This window comes from Simochromis diagramma, unplaced genomic scaffold (assembly GCF_900408965.1).
Source record: "Simochromis diagramma unplaced genomic scaffold, fSimDia1.1 OVJJ01000320.1, whole genome shotgun sequence".
Lineage (NCBI taxonomy): Eukaryota > Metazoa > Chordata > Actinopteri > Cichliformes > Cichlidae > Simochromis > Simochromis diagramma.
Window position 1 is genome coordinate 9,634,882 of NW_024386773.1, and position 19,388 is coordinate 9,654,269.

The 19,388-nt window shown below is 38.8% G+C and overlaps 1 protein-coding gene across 1 annotated transcript; it reads left to right on the top strand.

Moving 5' to 3' along the window:
• Window positions 1-11,256: 11,256 nt before the first annotated feature.
• Window positions 11,257-17,562, top strand: LOC120718558 (1,25-dihydroxyvitamin D(3) 24-hydroxylase, mitochondrial). Its single transcript, XM_040007093.1, has 12 exons — window positions 11,257-11,514; window positions 11,655-11,845; window positions 11,972-12,065; window positions 12,147-12,240; window positions 12,711-12,802; window positions 13,146-13,257; window positions 14,072-14,217; window positions 15,329-15,495; window positions 16,224-16,302; window positions 16,515-16,712; window positions 16,812-16,923; window positions 17,304-17,562. Exons 1-11 carry the CDS (start codon window positions 11,257-11,259, stop codon window positions 16,920-16,922), a joined length of 1,542 nt encoding a protein of 513 aa, XP_039863027.1. The 3' UTR covers window position 16,923; window positions 17,304-17,562.
• The last annotated feature ends 1,826 nt before the right edge of the window (window positions 17,563-19,388 follow it).

Below are 19,388 nucleotides of genomic sequence, written 5' to 3' on the forward strand. Positions count from 1 at the left end.
CCCTGCTGGCACAGAAGAGGTCAACCGGTGCATGTTTTCTAGCTCATTCACTCATTTACCTACAACCACCGCCACCCCTATCACCCCTCACACACGCATACACACACGCTCACACACGCACTGAGGTTGCAAGAGTTCAGAGCAGAGTACACAAGGACCCCTCTGAACTCAACATGCTGGCTTCATTCCAATGAATATCTCACCTCAGTTGCAAAGCTCATAACAGAGCAGAGTCTCCGTGCCCTTCTTACCTTGTACACCCACCCACCCACACACACATGCGCACACATAAGTAAAAAACAGGGGTTAATATACCGCAGTGCTTTGCAAAACAACCAGTCTAGCCCTGCCCAAGTGTACTAAACAGCATTTTAAAACCCTCTTTTGATCAGGCTGCATGACTTCAGGGCTTCGTTTTCTCCAAGACATCAACACAAAGCGTCGGCACGGCGTGCACCCTGGCACCAAAGCTAGACAGATGTTGTAACAACCAGCATGAGTGATGAGCTGGTTGAAACCACATCAGACTTTGTAAATGTGAGTGAAGGTGATAGAAAAACAGGCACATGGAAAATAACAAGATTAGGAAAAAGCCTGGGAATGGTACTGAATCCCATTTGCAGTCACGCACACATAACCGGCACACATGTCAAAGCATGTATGTGTGAACTTGTGTGTAGCATGTGACACAGACTACACAGCCATACACTGGATTTGAGAAAACGAGTCATAGACGGCCTCTGCACAGATCTACCAGCTCCAGTCCACAAAACACATTTCCAAACAATTGGCAATTGATATAACAGATGAAGCTTTTCAGTATTAATGTCACCGTACTTTACAGGGTTGAGTAGTTCAGTAAAACTTAGAGTAAATAAGACACTAGTGATACTATTAGACTAGTATGCCCATCATTAAGAAAGTCAGTGTGTTCATAGTTTCTTGTCCTGTCCTGTCTATGTCAGCAAAATACATGGACGACATCAAGCTGTATGCGACTAGTGAAAGAGACGTCAATTCACTAATCCACTGAACCCTGGTCTGTCTGTCTGTCTGTCTGTCTGTCTATCACTGGGATTGACATATACTGTCTCAAAAAACAGCTAGAAATTCATTGACTACCAATACAGGCTCTAGTCTTATTTGTGGTACATTTTGCATTAAAAAAACGTCTGTGGGAAAACTTAATGATTTGCTAACCACAGATACCCTGCAAAAGAGGGCTACAGTTGTATAACAAAAAAAATCCTTAATACATTCTTATAAGGAGTTGTTTGTGACACTGGTATGAACCTCAGCAAAAACATTAAAAGTTGCTTACTTGGTGGTCTGAGCATGCACACACACACACACAAACATCTCATGAGATGTTGCACACACCTCCACAAGTATTATTGCATTGATGTTTTTGTTCTTTTCTCCTTCTCTTTGCCCTAATAAGTAGACTTCACAAAGGCCGATCAAAACATTGTCTTGCACAACCTCCTTTTGTGGGAGCAAAAGTGGCTGTAATGACTTGTTTTCCCACATCTGAAAGCCTTCCAAGTACAAAAAGCACAAACAGATTTTTCAGAAAGTGGGACTTTAAGCTACTGCACTGCCTCAACATGCTTGTTTTGATGGTTTAAATCCCCATTTCCGAGTTCCTCTCATCTGTTTACTACATCATTGAACCATGTAGTTTTTCTCCCAGTGAAACCTAATATTGTTACTGTACGCAGAGGAATGTTTTTCACCCTGTGCGATGTGGGGCGTGTTCACATCTCTCCCTCTACTCTGTTTCCTCCATGTATCTTTATGAATGAACAATAACACATGCCACATGTCATGAACAAGTGGAGTTACAACTTTTCCTGGAAGTTTGCGTAATTGTACTTCTCTGCGGCCAAGTGTTCTGCTTATTGATGTAACAGATGTTAAATAAGAACAGAACTGTCCATCATTCTATTGTAAACAGCACTGTCGTCCACTCCGGAGGTGTAATGGTGTATTGCTCTTATCATTGGCAGTGTTTTAAAGTTTTAGCATCAAAATGGTCTAGTTCTTTTAGATTTTTGGTGGAAAGTTTCAGAGCTGACTGTTGATGTCGTCATTTATATGCCTTTTTTCCTTTATTTTGGATCTGACAGTTAACAAGGCAGTAGTATACAATGAAATGAATGTAGTTGAGATTAGCTAGGTGTCTCTCAGTTTATGTCACTAATATACTGTATATAGTCCTAACATATATAGTATATTATTAATATTTAGTATAATAGCATATTACCTTCAACTCATAGGTTGAGTGGTAATATGGTATACTTCAGGAAATATATCACATTATCCTTAGAAGTTATTACTATATTGCCTTTAGTACCACAGTTCCTTTAAACCTTTGGTCTAAAGGTACTATGGCACATACTGTTTATGAACAGGTAAGGAATTATTCTGGGCTGTGTACTACTTTATGTACCAAAGTCCTTCATATATATTTCCAGTGATCTCCAATCATAAATGTTTTGTCCTCATATAATAGCTCACACCCAGCATTCCTTTCAGAGCAAGTAGAAAAGATAACATGTTATAATTTTTGGTGAACTTGTCAACTGCATGTAAATGCTCCCAAATCTCAGAATTTCCACATCCCACAGATTAGGTTCAGAACACCTAATTCTGAATCCAGGACATTGCATTTATCACACTAGAGGAAGTCATAAGAACATGCTAAACTGTGCCCTTTCATGACATGATGGAAAACAAAACTCCACAAAGAGGCCAAAGTGTGTCAGAGATCCCTCCTAACACCATCATACTGCCAACACTAGCCTGGACTACTGACACAAGGCAGGTTTGACACAGGAATTAATTCTGTTCATTGTAGACCGCCTTTTTCCTGAAATCGAGCCTCATCAGACAAGGAAATATTTCTTTTTCTAGTGTTCTAGTTTACATCTTTCTAGTTTTGGTGAGTGCTGATCCAGTGCAGATGCAGTTGGAATTTGTCTTCTTGGCACAACGTCTTCTACGTTTGTAACCCATGTACCTCAAGACTAGACAACAGCATCACTGTTGGCGACAACTGGGGTTTCTGTTCCCTTCTGACTTCTTTCATCAACAGGGCTTTCTATGCATACTCTGGGTGCTTTTTCGCACTGCCTTGAGTGAGTAATCTACGAGAGTGTATTAGAGCAATATTAAGAAAAATGAAAAAACACCAAAATTGTATTTGGAGAAAAAAGTAGAGATTACAGTTTTTATTTCACAACAAACTGCCATGGTTGCTGCTTTGGATATTTTTTTTCTCAAAATACAATTTTGACTTTAATCTGGAAATTTTCGACTTAAAATGAACAACAATATTTTATTTTCTGTGTTGTGGCACTATTACTCTGTTGTAGTAATTTCTATAGACTGCAGTGGGTGAAAAATCCCAGTACAGTCTCAGAAATAATGAGGAATCACTGAAATTACAACATTTCCTAATTCTGATGTTTAATGGGAGCTTTATTTGAGGTTTCCTGACCCGCATCAGCTGATTTAGTGGCTCATAAGGGATTAGGTGTTTCAAAACCATCAATAACAATAAAAAATATATCTGTTGTACTGTTGTCGGCCGTGTATTGTTTTTAAGGTCAAATGGTGGAGAGTCCCAGATATAAACCTAGTGGGAGTAACCCCCCACAGAGGGACAAAAGGACTCAGGCGACTAGAGGATCATCAGGGGGTCCTTTTGTCCCTCTGTGGGGGGTTACTCCCACTAGGTTTATATCTGGGACTCTCCACCATTTGACCTTAGAACTGAAGAAGCTTCTCGGATGAGAGGTGAAACGTCTTCAAGCAACTTAAAGAAGTCCAGACGCTTTTCTTTGCAAGCTCCTTTGACCCAGAGTGGGCCATAATTCCTCCACAATAGTGTAAGACACTGATAAAGTCATAAAGAAAATGATAACAGTCATTTTGCAAGCTGTTGAATAATGGTTGTACATAATCTTTCACACATTACTTCTGCATTTGGCTTAGTTTTTGTTCAGTAATAATGACATAGTATGCTCATGTCTTGTTGTTGAGGTTGTTCAGTATTTGCCTAAATTCTAAGACCTGCTAATAACTGAATATATTTTTTATTATGTTCTGATATGTAAAACCTTAAGATTGCTCATTTTGCCATAACTGTACATGGCAAATTGAGAACTGCCAATCAGCTTAACATCTGAAGTGCTCTTTGTAGCCATACTTGTTGCACCTGCACTCAAAGCAAGAATGATTATTACAAAAGCATGAGTTGAGATACAGCATTCATTCTGAGCATGGTAATCCATCTACCTGCTATACAACTGCATGTTTTCACTGTCATTATAATTTTCGACAAAAAAATTTATTAGAAAGGCCAAAGATTATTACATGAATATACCTTTGTGTAGCAATAAGAAAACCTAAGGCTAAGTTTTCTAGTCAGCTGCATAAATAGTTTGAGGGGCTATTATACGGTAGGTTAATTTTCTTGCTCAGTGGCAATATGGGGCCGCTGAAGGATGGTTTCTTTAGTTCCTAACTGCTATGAAGGTTAAATGAGCCACGTTGAAAAGTATTTGCCCACTGGACACTAAACCTTGCATAAATTAAGTTGTGCAACTTTTTTCTGCCATGCATGGGCTCCTTTGAATGTCCATCGGCACGTGGGCTGACAGGACATCAGTGCATGATGACATTTACTCAGAGCTTCTGTTTATAATGATAAGATAACGGAGACAGAGCACTGAGTTAATGGGGGCATTGAGGATACAGTATATCTGTCAGGGGGGTCAAAACTTTCACAAATTTATCTCTGATACTCAGGTCAGCAAAAAGGTCAAAGCGTTCAAAAATGGTGACAGCTCACTCACAACTATAACGTAACTTCAGTACCTTACTGAATGAAGGCCAATTAAATGAGAATTTAAAATACTAATTATTTTAAATGATTTAAAATTAACATTCAACATACTAATTTCACATGGAAATTATAGGGAAAATCAAAAAATGACAGTGTAATGTTCATTTTGGGTGACCAACATTTCATTGCATGTGGAGCACATTTGTGAAAACAATAAATCTTTTGTTGCGGTTCAAAGTGAAATATATCAGCGTAGAGGATTGATGGGTTCATGCTGTCAACAATCCCCGCAGAAAACATCATCAATCCAAAAACATCACACAAGTATGTCATAGTAACCACTGACCCAGTCAAATACTACTGCACTTAATGCTCTCCTTCGCTAAGTGGCCTTTAAATGCTATAGTCAGACTTGTTAACCTATTGTTTCTGTGTGTGCACAAAGTAGGTCATCCCATAAAGTTGTACAGTAAGTCATTGTTTCTGGACTGCCTTTCACCAGTGGTCAGATATTCTTTGTTTTTTCAAGGTGTATCTGTACTGTAACCATCACAACAGAATGACAGGTAAAGATCCTCTCAGTGAGTTCATGACCCGTTCACTCATCAAATGACAAGCTGAAGAACAAATAAACACATCACAGCACGTCACTTTAATGACAGATGAGCAGCTTTTAGGGAGCGCATTCAAAAATGGGTGTGTGTGTTCTTTTTTGTCTATTTGCACATATTATCATAAGTTACAGTGTGTTAAGCTCTCAAGGCCGCTGTACAAACTGTAGACTATTGGATCACTGCAGAGTTTATTGCTCAGACTTACAGATCAGCCTTACTTGTATCAGTTCATAGATAATGCCACCTTTATTTTGCAGAGTTAGTATTATATCCTGGCAAAACTGTTGTTTTCATAAGGCCGCAAGCCGAAACACGTTGGTCAATTATTAAAGTTATTCATCTTCCCTCAAGTGTTGCTGGAGTTCCTGCTTTGTGAATTCTTTCATCCTCTCCATGCACCTTGGAAGCAGGTGAAGTTGTGCCAGAACATTTTTGCTGCGAAAACTGTTTTTTTCCCCATTTTTAAAACTCCACAGGATTGTTTTGTCTACGAGAATTAAAATATGCTCTATTGGTGTATCTTATATGATGCATGCTTGCATGCTCTCTCTGGGACTGCATGGGTTCTCTCCAGGTGCTCCAGGTACAGGCATGTTAGTTTAACTGGTGTTTCTAACTTGGGCATAGGTGTGAATGTGAGCATAAATAGTTGTCTCTCTGTGTTACCCTTGCTATAGACTGGTAGCCTGTCCAGGGTGTATACTGCCTTTTCCCCTGGGGGCTCCGGCCCCTTAGACTACTTAATGTAATATAATTAAAATTCCCAATGTGACTGTTTTTACATACATTGACTTATTTTGTGAATGTTCTCTTATCATTTGTCTGAAAGCTTCCAAAGTATCTAAAAATCCATTCGATACCATCCTCTTATCCACTGCAAATTTATGCTTATTTTGTGACATCCTCCAGGAACTGCAGTTAATAACAGTACCATAAATAAATGAATTAAATTGTAAGCAAAACAGAAAACTAAATATCCAAGTGAATAGCATTAAAGATAAAGCAAATGTGCTGGATTTTAAATCAGGTTATATTATCTTTAATTATCTTTTATATTGTGAACATTAATATGGGTTTGTATGGAAAAATCCCAATTTGTAACTGTGGTGAAAAAACATAATAATAAGCTTTGAATGTTACGGCAGTGTCCTGAAACATGTACCGTTACCATATCATCATTACTGTTTATAATTAGTAGAATAAGTAGAATCAATACTTAGTGTATATACATAATAATTCATGTTTCAGACCCTATTTCACTGTTAACATGAGTTTTAAAGGACATTCTGCTCACATAGTTCAACTTTGTCAACCATACGCCCTCAGTGACCTCTGCATCTCTCATAGCAGTTCACCTCAGTCACCCCTACATTTCACATTTCAGAAACAAACCTTGTGACTTCCCTGTTGTGCCAACCCTTACTATTTCTTCAGCTTCAAGAAAGCCCTCCCCTCCACAGAACTGAATGCATCCAGGAGCCAACAGCAGCCTCAGTGTATAGGAGGAGGTCAGTAGGTTCATGGAGATCTCCTTCCTTATAGCTCCAGTGCTTTTCCCACATACTCTATCAATAGCAATGAACTAGTTTCCTGTAAATGCCAGAAATCTATAGTCCACTGTGATAACTTAAAACAAAACAAAAATTTGTTGATGTAACAGATCTACAGGTTTCCCAGTAATCATGAATTTTAATGCTGAATCATGGCCACACATAATGGGGTGCCAGGAACAAAATGTAAAGAAAGGGCAATAACCAGTTGACTTAAGTGGTGGAGGAGTGCTTGTTGGATTATCCAAATGGTAATATGTAGATTCTGGGGAAGAGGGGACCTCACTTTCTGGGTCAGGCTGATGTGACTGCATGAGGCTTTTCCATCTCCACAGTCAATCTCCAGTAACGTCCTCCTCTGTAGGCCTCTACATTTTTTAAAGAACATGGTGGTTGTATTTCTGTGGCTTCACATATGAATGTACATCTTTGTGTGCACACATGACTTACGTTTGTATGTACCTGTGTATAGAGCAGCATCCACTTCAAACATAATCAGTGAACTCCCTGACCTGTCGCTCAATTTGGGCATGAGTGTCTTTAGGTCGTTAGGTTTGTTTGATCCGCGCTCTGGGGAGTTCGGGGCTACTTGAGAGGGTCGACCGGTCCCTATCTTGGTTCATCAGTTATCTCTCGCCTGCTGTTGTCACTACTACAAACCCTCCACTGAGCTGACTGTAAAGAACAAAGAGTATTGACCTGCACTTCAATCAAAGGGATGTCTTAAAGATGAGGAATGACGGGTCAGTGGGAAGTATTCAGTCAATTCTCGAGGCTTCAGTTTTAAGCATCTTGCAAGCACAAACAACAACAACAGTACGCTTGACTGAAACTAAAATGAAAATGTAACTTAGTGTGTTTATTCATTACTTATTTTGTTTTCTTTTATTTGTCCAGCAAATTGATATTCTTAGCAAATAACTAACACAGAAATGCTGACGCTTTGTGTTTCTGTGCGTTTGTGCAAAATAATCCATAATACCCCATAAATGAACCCATAAACCCAGTTTGTCCTTGTGTCTCAGTTAATATACTGCTTTATAAATACATTTAGTAATGACTCGCCGATAAATGCCTGGCACAAACGCACCACCTCCAGTACACATTTATTGCAATAAAACCTTCAGCTGCGTATTCTGCTCAAGGTCATAGGGGAGGGTGTTGCGTAGTTCTGTTTGCCTACACAGGACATCACAAGAAAACATGTTTTCTTTATGACTTGCACTATGCGCAGTGCCAACTATCTGTGACACTGCCAGTGTTTAATGTGGCAGCACAGACCAGCACACTGTCAGGCTGAAGTCCTGAAGTGACACCTTGCACAACAGCCAACTGCTTTTTGAAATAATAGAAATGTAAATTTTTTAGACTATGTCTAAATCTGTCATGCACTTTTTATACGATATTAATTTGACATTGGATCTAAATAAATATTTAAGTATTAGAAATTTTCAATACTCCAATTAATTACACTGAATTTTTAAGAGTGTTATGCTGCAACTAGCGATCACATTAATCTAATCAACTCTTTATAGTGTATGGAAACCAGAGATTTGTCTGTTTCAGGGCATGACCTGAGCTTCACACTCAAGAGGCTGGGAACAGAGACATTTGAAAAGAAATTTAAATAAATACGTCTTTGGAAAAAATAGTCATTTCAGTTCCAAAATGATGCTACTTTGATTTTTCCAAGTAAAGGTATCATTTTAATGCATGTGTCTAACATGCAGTAACTGGGCCATAACAGGCCAGCCACAATTTCTAGAGCAGTCCACTGGATAATTTTGCAAAGTGTGAGTCATTATTTGTCCAAATTTTCTTTTATTGTTTTTCATGCATATTAATCCCTTTGCAGTGGCCACTATTACTATATGGTAGTAAAAATAAATGAAAAGTTTCTAACTCCAGAAAGTTGGTTTTAAATACTATTTGTGATCTGTAACTTCTGTATGTGTAATGACACACTTGCTGCATTTATTTGTCTCAGGATGCTCACTATATGATTTGTATATGGACTGCGCCTGCGAAGAATTAGAAATTTGAAAGACGAATTCAGAAATCGTTACTTTTTTTAATTTATGAATTATTGCACGCTTCTGTTGATCAAGCCTACTTCAGATTAAATCAGGCCATATGCTCCATAACCTAAAATGGGTTTGACACCCTTCATTTAAGCTGCCCAGTAATGAAAATAAATGCATTTTCAAACAATGTACTTCTTTTAAGCTGATGTTTTTAAAGATAAGGTTTAAAAATGTACTACAAATACTTGATTTTATTCATTACAAATGTGACTATGCATAATGGGAAGCACTGCCATTCATGCAACAAAAACACTTTATTGAGACGCTTTGGGATTTTAGAAATGGTTAGGTCCCATTATTTTACATCGTGCTTCAGGTTGAGCACATAGAGTTTGGGAGATGTAGATGTTTACCAAGAAAAGAAGGCTTAAAAACAGATGTTATTAATCTACACTCAACAAAATCACTAGAGTCCTCTTTCGCAAGAATAATTTAATGGTTTGCACAACACGCATTTTTTTTAAATTCTGAGAAACAGATGAGGTGATTGGTGCCATTCTCGTGTCAGTATGTTAAAAATAAAAAAATCCAGCAAGCAGACTGTTGGCTTAGCTTTGCATAAAGACTTGAAACACTGAGAAACAGCTGGCCAAGATGCAGATCATCTGTCTTTGTTTTCAGACTGACGATATATATACGTATATATAAGAGAAATAATGCGGTTTTCAAGAAGGTTGTGTGGTTTTTTTTAAAAGTTTTTAAGTTAACATTTTTTTAAATAATAAAGTAGCACAAATACTGTACTAAAGCTGCCTGATATCATGTGATACCACATATCAAACAGCATGAGTGGTCACCGTGTGCATTTGTAGGTGCGTGGGTGGTTGTTTTCTCGGGGTTTTTTTTTTTTGGGGGGGGGGGGGGGGGGGTGATTAATATGTGCTGCTACACATGAGACGACTTTTGCTCGCTCACCCAATAACCGGCAAACATCAGTTAAGAGTTCAAGGTTGCTCTGATGCCACCCGAGAGCCTGTGAATGAGCACTTTTAAAGAGCAGCAACACGGGGCCCCAGTACATGTTATTTAAGTCATGCCAGCTCTGAGTGGGCGGCGTGTGCGTCTGTACTTGAGTGTGTGCGCTACATGTATGTCTATCTTTGTGAGGACCAATTAGCTTTAGCCCAAGTGAGGACGGTCCTCATTTGAGAACTGCGAAATGCTGTTGGGGAGCCAGGTTCGAGGCAGGTATATATCGGGTTTGGGCATTCAGTTTGGGGGGGGGTTAAGATTGGGGTCCTCGCAATTATAAACGACATAAGGATTCGTGTGTGTGTGTGTGTGTGTGTGTGTGTTGGGGGGGTGATTTCGCCATCAACTCGTTTCATTTTTCAAACTAAGAAATATATCAAACAATAAAAATCACTTTTTTCATGCCTGTGTCTGGTGAGCTTCTTGTTGGTGGTGAAGAAAAACAGACTGTAAAAAGTCTGACTTTGATTTTGATCATCAGAGGCTACAGAACGATCTGGAAACTACAGAACGATCTGGAAATGTACGAATTAAATGTTATTTATCAGCGGGCGACCATGGATGCAGGGACTTTTACATTTCCTGCAATAACAACTCCAATTCGGCGCTCCTGTTAATTGGACTGTATAAACTACCCCGTATAATTAGTACAATAAACGGTCCAAAAAAGCACTTTAAATGCCCACTTACCCCCACCACCCCTTTACCTCTCCACAAAGAACACACACTCCAAAACACCAACAAAGCAAACACACAAGCTGCAATCGGTCAAATATTTGCCCGGTGCAGAAGTGTGGCAGTAGTATTTGCCAGAGTTTCGGTTCTTCCAATCACGGGTCACTGCGAAACAGGTTCAAGCGAACCGCGTCACCTCCGCAGTGGCCTGTGTGTTTATTTATAAAGCGGGGGGTGGGGTCAGGGCACTTCCTCGGTCTATCTGGGGTCATACGATCCTCTCAACTTGGATCCATAAATGAATGGCGGGCTCTACGGCCACACCATGCAGGACCGGCCCCTGATTGGTTCCGTGCACGGCAGGAATAAACACTCTCGGGGTATATATAATGCGGTATGGAGTAACACTTTTCCAAGAAACTAGAACAACCGCTAGGTAATGAAAAGGGAGCTGCTGTTAAACATCTGAGTACTAACTGAGTAAAAAATAAATAAATACAAAGTTGAGGATGAGGGCGCAAATCCAAAAAGTTCCTCAGATAGTTGAGCTGCTGAAGAAGAAGTCTGTCGGACTGCAGCACTTCAAGCCAACATCCTCAGTGTGCGTGCTGGAGGAGAAGGATGCTGCGGAGGCTGCACCGTGTCCTCATGCGGCATTCAGAGCGCACAGTTTGGACGAGATCCCGGGACCCACCAACTGGCCCCTGGTCGGCAGTCTGTTTGAACTCCTGAGAAAAGGCGGTTTGACGAGGCAACATGAGGCACTGGTACAGTATTATCATATGTCATCATATAACCATAAACATTCCAAGTGTTTTTTAATCTATTAACATGTGACCAAAACAGATGTAATCACTTTTTATTTTCCATGACATTTTATAACTACTTGAATCTTTTTTTTTTTCAGGTTGATTATCATAAGAAGTTCGGAAAGATATTCCGGATGAAGCTGGGGTCTTTCGAGTCTGTGCACATTGGCGCACCTTGCTTGTTGGAGGCGCTTTATAGGAAGGAGGCAAATTACCCTCAGAGGCTGGAAATCAAACCCTGGAAAGCATACAGAGACCTAAGAGACGAGGCGTACGGACTCCTAATTCTGTAAGTGGTCTTTCGATTTCTCCTTTATTGGTGCCTAAAATGGCAATAACCCACCAGGAGGCAGACTGAGACGTAAGTAGAAGCACAAATGTTTTAAATTAAAACGCACTTACTTTTGTTTTGCAGGGAAGGAAAGGACTGGCAGAGAGTGAGGAGCGCATTTCAGCAGAAACTCATGAAACCGACAGAAGTGGTGAAGCTCGATGGCAAAATAAACGAGGTAAGACTCCGTTACATAAAGAATATATGCTTTTACTTCTTAGAGTTATCGATGACTGACACCTTCTGCTTGTAAAAACAGGTGTTGGTGGACTTCGTTGGCAGAATTGGAAACATCAGCAACAACGGGAAGATTGAAGACTTGTACTTCGAATTGAATAAATGGTCGTTTGAGAGTAAGTTCACTATTTTTGATTCGATTCCTCGTTAAATCTACAACTGGGATTTTTATTACAGCATAGATTGAGCTGCCGATCATTTTCTCGATTAACCGTCTAATACAGAAAATGTGGAAATTGAAACTCTTTAAAGAATCAGGTGTTACCTTTAAACGGTTTTAAAACCAGATAATTTACAGATAATACATTCAAGGTCGGTTAAGGAAAATAAAAAGCGCGAAAACTCTGATAAATGAAGTGAATGTGGGCTTCAAAATGAATCATTATAAAACCGAAAAAAACCCTAATTATATCTTTGGCTTTCAACCATGTTATTTATAGAAGCAATATTCTGCTATGATGTTTTCTGTCACCTGTAATGTTAAAAAGATAATCATAAACTAAAAGGATTTTGAGACATTGCAGACCTGTACAAAGTAAAAATCTGGTATTCTGAATCTCACTTTTTGCTCTTTTTCACCTCACAGCCATTTGTCTCATCCTTTATGGGAAGAGATTTGGTCTTCTGCAAGAGAAGGTCAACGAGGAAGCCATGAACTTCATCACAGCTGTGAAAACAGTGAGTATAGGAGCACTGTGACTTGTAAGAGGGGACAGTTGTAGGACTGAAGCTGGCTCTCTCTGTAAGCCTGTGGAAACTTCACAGTTCATCAGGTTCACCAAGTGATGCAGCAGTTCAGTGACTAACACTCTCACTGGGATTTTCTGGGGCAAACCAATACCGTTAACAGATAATAAAAATATGCTTACAAAGGTCTCAGGGTAATGGGGGCAACAGTATAGAAAAAGCTTTGAAAACAATTGAATCAGAGACTTTCAGCACGAGTGACAATGGATTACATCAGACTCCCAATACTTTTCTCTCTGACTCTGTCTTCTCTTGTCGCTCTGTTTCTCTGTAGATGATGAGCACCTTTGGCATGATGATGGTTACACCAGTAGAGCTCCACAAGAGCCTCAACACCAAAACATGGCAGGACCACACCGCAGCATGGGACCGCATTTTCAGCACAGGTGCGAGTTTATGCCTTGCCACAAAATTAGAAAATTAAGATTCCCCCGCCTGCAGTAATTACTGTCGTAGGGTACTGTTTGTCTCCACTCATCTGTAATGTTTGCACTTGTCTGAGCTCAGTTCCAGTAAGAACATCAATAGGAAAGTACAGACGAGGGTGGGTGGGTGGCAGCGAGATCTGAACTGTGTGCCAGTGTTTTGTGTACTTGGCGCTCTGGTACTCAGTGTTGTAGTAAACTGCATGACCCATGAGGGAGAAATATGCCAAATATTTGTTGTAGCAGAAGGTAGTGGCATACAGTGATAAAGAAGATTATGCTGCTTCAACCTCTTACAAATATTCACACATAACCACTTATTGTACCAACAATTGATGTTTTTATGTGTTTTCAGTACAGCACCAAAATATCTTGTCTTTAATATATGTCTTTCAGTCAGACAAGTTAGATTATGGATGGCATTTTATGAAAGGATAAAAAACAACAAAAAACAGAAACAAAAAAAGTTCTTCTTTGTTTTATGTATAAATAACTTTGTATGTACTTCACATGTATTCCTTACATCTAGAGTTACAATTAAAGAGGCCTGAGAGTTAGCCTTTAATATGTGAGATTTCAAACCAGCACAAAAGCCAACAGAGCTCCAAGAGCAAACAATCTTTTTTTTTTTACTATTTTGCCTGAAAGCAGCTGAGAACATGACAGAAAAAAATAAAGTAACAACCAAAAACCAACTTTTCAAGTGCAAACAAAACACATGAGATTTGACTTTAAAATGAGCATGCTTACATCGTGACTGTTTTTGTTCCCTCAGCCAAAGTCTACATTGACAAGAAGCTGAAGAGGAACGCAACCAGAGCTCCTGATGATTTGATCGGTGACATCTTACACCAGAGCAGCCTTTCAAAAAAGGAGCTGTACGCGGCCATCACCGAGCTGCAGATTGGAGGAGTTGAGACAGTGAGTAACATTTTACACCACAAACATATACATTTAATTCTCATTGAGATAGTTAAAATCATGGACATCGCTCTCCTATTTGTCTGGTCATTACAGCTACTTAGCTTAGTATGAAAACCAACGCTAACATTCTGTCCAACAAACATAAATACATACCGACATCTCTAAAACTCAATAATTAACACATTATTTCTTATAAATTTGATTGAAAAAGAACACAGCTAACAGTTAACTAGAAATTCTGACTTCTGAAAGCGTTTCTGACAACTGACATTAGCCAGTAGAATCTACCTTTCAAGCAACTAAGAACTGGTAGCGTAACTGTAGTTTTATAACTGGCCACACAGTGGCGCTACTTAATGTCCGACAGGTTTAGTCCTGGTATTCTTTTTAACAATCGGGCCCCCTGGTGGTGTCACCCAGACACAACAATTTTATTTGTAACAATCCTTTTTTATTATGTAAATGGATGTAGTCTTCTATCAACCTCTTCAGTGAATCTGTAGTCGCCAGAATTTTTCTTTTACATCACACTTTTATATTCAGCTCAGCTTAGTTCTCACCACATGGTGGCAAAAGTGCTGCTGAAGTCCTTTGACTGGCTTTAACAGTCACACAGATTAGTGATTTGTTGATCGAGCTGGCCACTTCTACCCATTTTTAATGGCTGCTAGATGCAGAAGGCAAAGAAACATAATGCTGCGGAGCTTTAAAGCCATTTCTGTCTATTACAGCTTTTTGTTTAGTCACACTTTACTGAACAAAAAACTGCAAGCTGCACTTTAACAGAACAAGCATGAGTTTGCTTTTTTAATTTCAACCTTTCACCTACTTTCCTTCAAGTGGTTAAAGGAAAAAAAAAACCTTGTAAACTCTAAAACAAAAAGGTGCTGCAGTTTCAGTCCTTCAAAAGCGGAAAATTAATGTAGTAGATGTAACTGAGGAGCCTTTGAGGAACCCAAAACATTCCATAGCTCCTTTCAGGACCCCACTGATGAATGCACTTAGCGTAGCTGCCTCATTTAGAGACATCTCCTCACTACCTCCTTATTTCAATCTCTGTCTCTGTCTCTCTCTCCTCCCTCTCTGTCTTGCTGTTTACGTTTCTCAGACCGCCAATAGCATGTTGTGGTTTATTTTCAACCTGTCACGAAACCCCAGCGCCCAGAAGAAGCTGCTGCAGGAGATCAGAGAGATCGTGCCTCCTGACCAGGATCCAAGTGGAGAGCACATCAAGAATATGCCCTACCTCAAGGCCTGCCTCAAAGAGTCTATGAGGTACATTAACACTGATGGTTATATTATGAGCAGCGGTGTAGTATCTAATCTTCCTCTCTGAAAAGTGCCAAACATACTCTGTTAATACAATTAAATACATTTAGAAATCCAAACGATACACCAGTTTAACTATAGATTGGTTAAATTTAAATATAGTTATAGAAAAATCTTTTTCTTTAATAGGAGTTTGGTGCAAGAGTCACACAAGCAAAACAAATACTACAAATACAAATAATCTCCATTTCCTATTAAATGAATGAATTAGACACCAGTTAAACAATCAGTTTTGTTTTGTTTTTCCTAAGCAGTAAATCAGACTTAAATCATAGTTTTGGCTCGTACTACAGAGAGATTAAGAATGAAAACTCACACGCATGACTGCCTCAAAAACAAGCCCCGTGAGATGTGGTGGCATGACCAGCAACAACCAGCTTAAAGTCTACCATGTGGTCACATTTAAATTGTTTCCTAGCCCTTGTAGGTTCTCCTTCGGTCTCCTTTTGAAGTCACAAGTTGTCTAACATTTCATTTAAGTCCACCAACATAACCACATCACCCATGGAATGTACTGTACAAGCCCCCCAACTGGAGATTATATCTCACCTTATTTTACCCTGTGAACAATGCCGGAATACGTTTATCTCCAGTTAAACAGCTTATACATACTGTAGTATGAGTATGGTCACTGTGTCATAATCTCACATGTATTTTTTGTCTAATTCCTACAGGTTATCACCATCAGTTCCATTCACCAGCAGAACCCTGGACAAAGACACTGTGTTGGGGTATTATGCTATTCCCAAAGGAGTAAGTGGCTTAGACAGTAGTCGCCATACACCTGACATAAGCAGATTACATTCTTGTGAAAATTTACATTTGACTGATGTCTAAATGAGTTTTTTTTAGAAAGAAAATCTGTTCATGTTCTCAGGCTTTAGTCTCATTATCTACTATACTGCGTCGTTCATCTGTAAAATAGGGACAAAACCAAAAACTTATACTTTTTCCTCCATTCACAGACAGTGTTGATGATTAACAGCCATGCACTGGGCTCCAACGAAGAGTACTTTGATGATGGCAAGCAGTTCAAACCTGAGCGCTGGCTGCGGGAGAACAACACCATCAACCCCTTTGCCCACGTTCCTTTCGGTATTGGAAAGAGGATGTGCATCGGCAGGCGGCTGGCAGAGCTGCAGCTGCAACTGGCCATGTGCTGGGTACGATCAGTGACTAAAACCTAAGTGGTTAGCTCAAGATGGTCCTCAACAAATGCCATTATTTGAACAGTTATTGATTTTTGCTTGTCTTTCTTACAGCTGGTCAGAGACTATGAGATTGTGGCAACAGATAATGAGCCGCTTGACGTCATCCATTCAGGGCTTTTGGTTCCCAATAGAGAATTGCCTGTCGCCTTCATCAGGAGATGAAGTAAGAACAATTTTAAATTTCTAGACTGCTTAGGAATTAGTCAAGATGGAAGTGGCACAAACATTCCCTAAATTACTCTGGCTGGCTACTGTTTGTAGCTTTATTTAACAGTCTTATGCAGAGCCTGTTTGGACACAGCGTAATCTATGTTATTCTGGGAAGCTACAATTTCCAGATGTTCCCTAAATGCCTCACTTGCAGGCAGTGAGTTGCAGCCAGAACAAACAGAAACACACATGTTGAGATTCAGAGATGTAGACATGATATCATACTTTACATCTAAGTTAGACAAGTGTAACTATGAATCTGCCAAATTATATTTTTATTTCCATTTCCATCAAGTTCAGAAGAGCCCTAATTGATCTTTTCTTCCCTTCCAGGCTCTAAATTCAGCTCTTCTGGACTGAGCGACAGAAAGGTGATAACTTTGTTGCTTGTCCCAATGGTCCAGTGACTCCCTGCATTGCTGCTCTGTAAATAAAATACAAAACAACAATTATTATAACTCTAATCTTACCACAAATACCTCAAACATATTTAAAACTATGACTGTTAATGACTGACCAAAGTACCAGTTGTTATGTACAAAGTGAATATTGTACCAAGGCAGCTGTCCTCAAATCTTCGATCTCAGACATGTAGAATGTAGTCCAAGTATTTTGTTATGCTTTTTATTGTGTATGTGTATATATATATCAATATATATCAATATATATCAACATATATCAATATATATATATATATTGATAAATGGGTTATGTTTTATGTTTCATTGTATATATAAGCACAATTATAATATTGCAAGATTGTACATCGTTTTTTGAAGAGACATATTTTATTCATGAAAACAAATGTATCAAATAAATATATCTTTAAACACACCTTTCCGTGTGGAGTTTACATGTTTTTTGTTTCTCCCACCTTGCAAAGATTCGCTTTTTAGGCAAAGCAGTAATTCACAGCTGTGAACATGAAAATGAAATCACTTTCAGCTGGTTAAAAATTTAGTGAGTTATGGTGAATTTTATAACTCCATAAACATGCATTAAGAGACAATAATATAGCATCTACACTGAAGCACAAGATTTAACATCAAGGTCAAGAAGCTAATAAAAAAGTGTGTTCGTGACAGTAAATATGTTTGCTTTTACTGAGTGGTACAAGTACATAGCAGTGTCTCACATATCCTTTGTTTACAGTTTGTAAAGTAAAAGTTAGGTAATAGTAGGCAATGGACCAAACCACTATGAGGTACATGAGGGGGAGTGCATCTTTCAAAACTAACAAAACTTTTTGTTTTTCACCCTTTTGCTCCGCCCCTGCCATTAAAATGATGGATTCCTCAAATGCACAATGTGAAAAACATGTTACACAATCCCACAGTCTGATGTTTCTGTGGGATTTCTAGTGTTATGAAAGTAAATTATGAAATTATAACTGAACTTAATAATTATAATAAAAGATCAAGTGAAGTGATTTAAGCACTGTTTTAGTCCCTGTTTTTCCCCCCACTGTTTTTAAGTATTTCAGATGGGTTAAACAAAGACAGAATGAGCTTACCTATGCAGGGATCAATAAAAAAACAACAACGCTTAATCAACAATCAATCAATAAACAAAGACCTGAAGTAACATCAGATTTTCAGTATTACACTGCAAGATCTTCAGTTTAATAAAATAAAATAAAGATCCTGGACTTACATATCCTGTGTTGTACTCAGTGCATTTATTTGACAGATCTGCTTAGTTTTCAGGTCAATGTTTGACATAAAACAAAGTACAAAGCACTCTTAAAAATGAAAATAGTTTTTGGTTTGGCAGCTCCTCAGTAAAAACCTCCATCTTGTCAGGTCTTTTGTCACTTTATGAGTCTTGAGCAGCTTCAGCAAAGACTGATGATGAACTTCCCTTGTAGAACTCCCAGGTGGTTTCATTTTAAATAACTACTTAAAGTACAAAATATGTAAAACTACTTAATATTTCACACATATGCACAAAGGAAAAAAACCCCAATCCATTATCAATCATCCCTCGAGATCCCTCGTTTTGGCTCGTGATCTCATACATTACATACACACTTACACTACTTTTTGTAAATACTTTTTACTCGAGAATAAGGATCTGAGTTCATATTCCACCGATTGCTGGGACTAGAAATCTCCTGTGAGGACGCTTTCTGGACTGAAAAGGCTGATTACAGGAGGAGTTTCTTACATAAAAAACAATCCATACACATCGCTTCACTTTTTGATTAATTATTTTCACAAGTGCCATGTGCGCAAAGAACTTAGCTGTGACCTCAGGTGATTTCGATATGTAAACCTTAAATGGTTACTCTGCTCAACAGCAATTATGAACAGTCTCAGTACTCAGGAGAACTGATGGAAGTAGAATACCTTAAAAAAAACAAAATCTTACTTTCTTTATGTAATTTTCATGACAATTTTTTCTATAAATCTCTGCATG

What these genes read in the sequence shown, in the direction of transcription:
- LOC120718558 (XM_040007093.1), top strand. Translation starts at nt 11,257, where the DNA reads ATGAGGGCGCAAATCCAAAAAGTTCCTCAGATAGTTGAGCTGCTGAAG. An exon ending in CGAGGCAACATGAGGCACTG is followed by an intron (nt 11,515 to 11,654) that starts GTACAGTATTAT and finishes TTTTTTTTTCAG; the next exon opens with GTTGATTATCATAAGAAGTT. An exon ending in GGACCGCATTTTCAGCACAG is followed by an intron (nt 13,258 to 14,071) that starts GTGCGAGTTTAT and finishes TTGTTCCCTCAG; the next exon opens with CCAAAGTCTACATTGACAAG.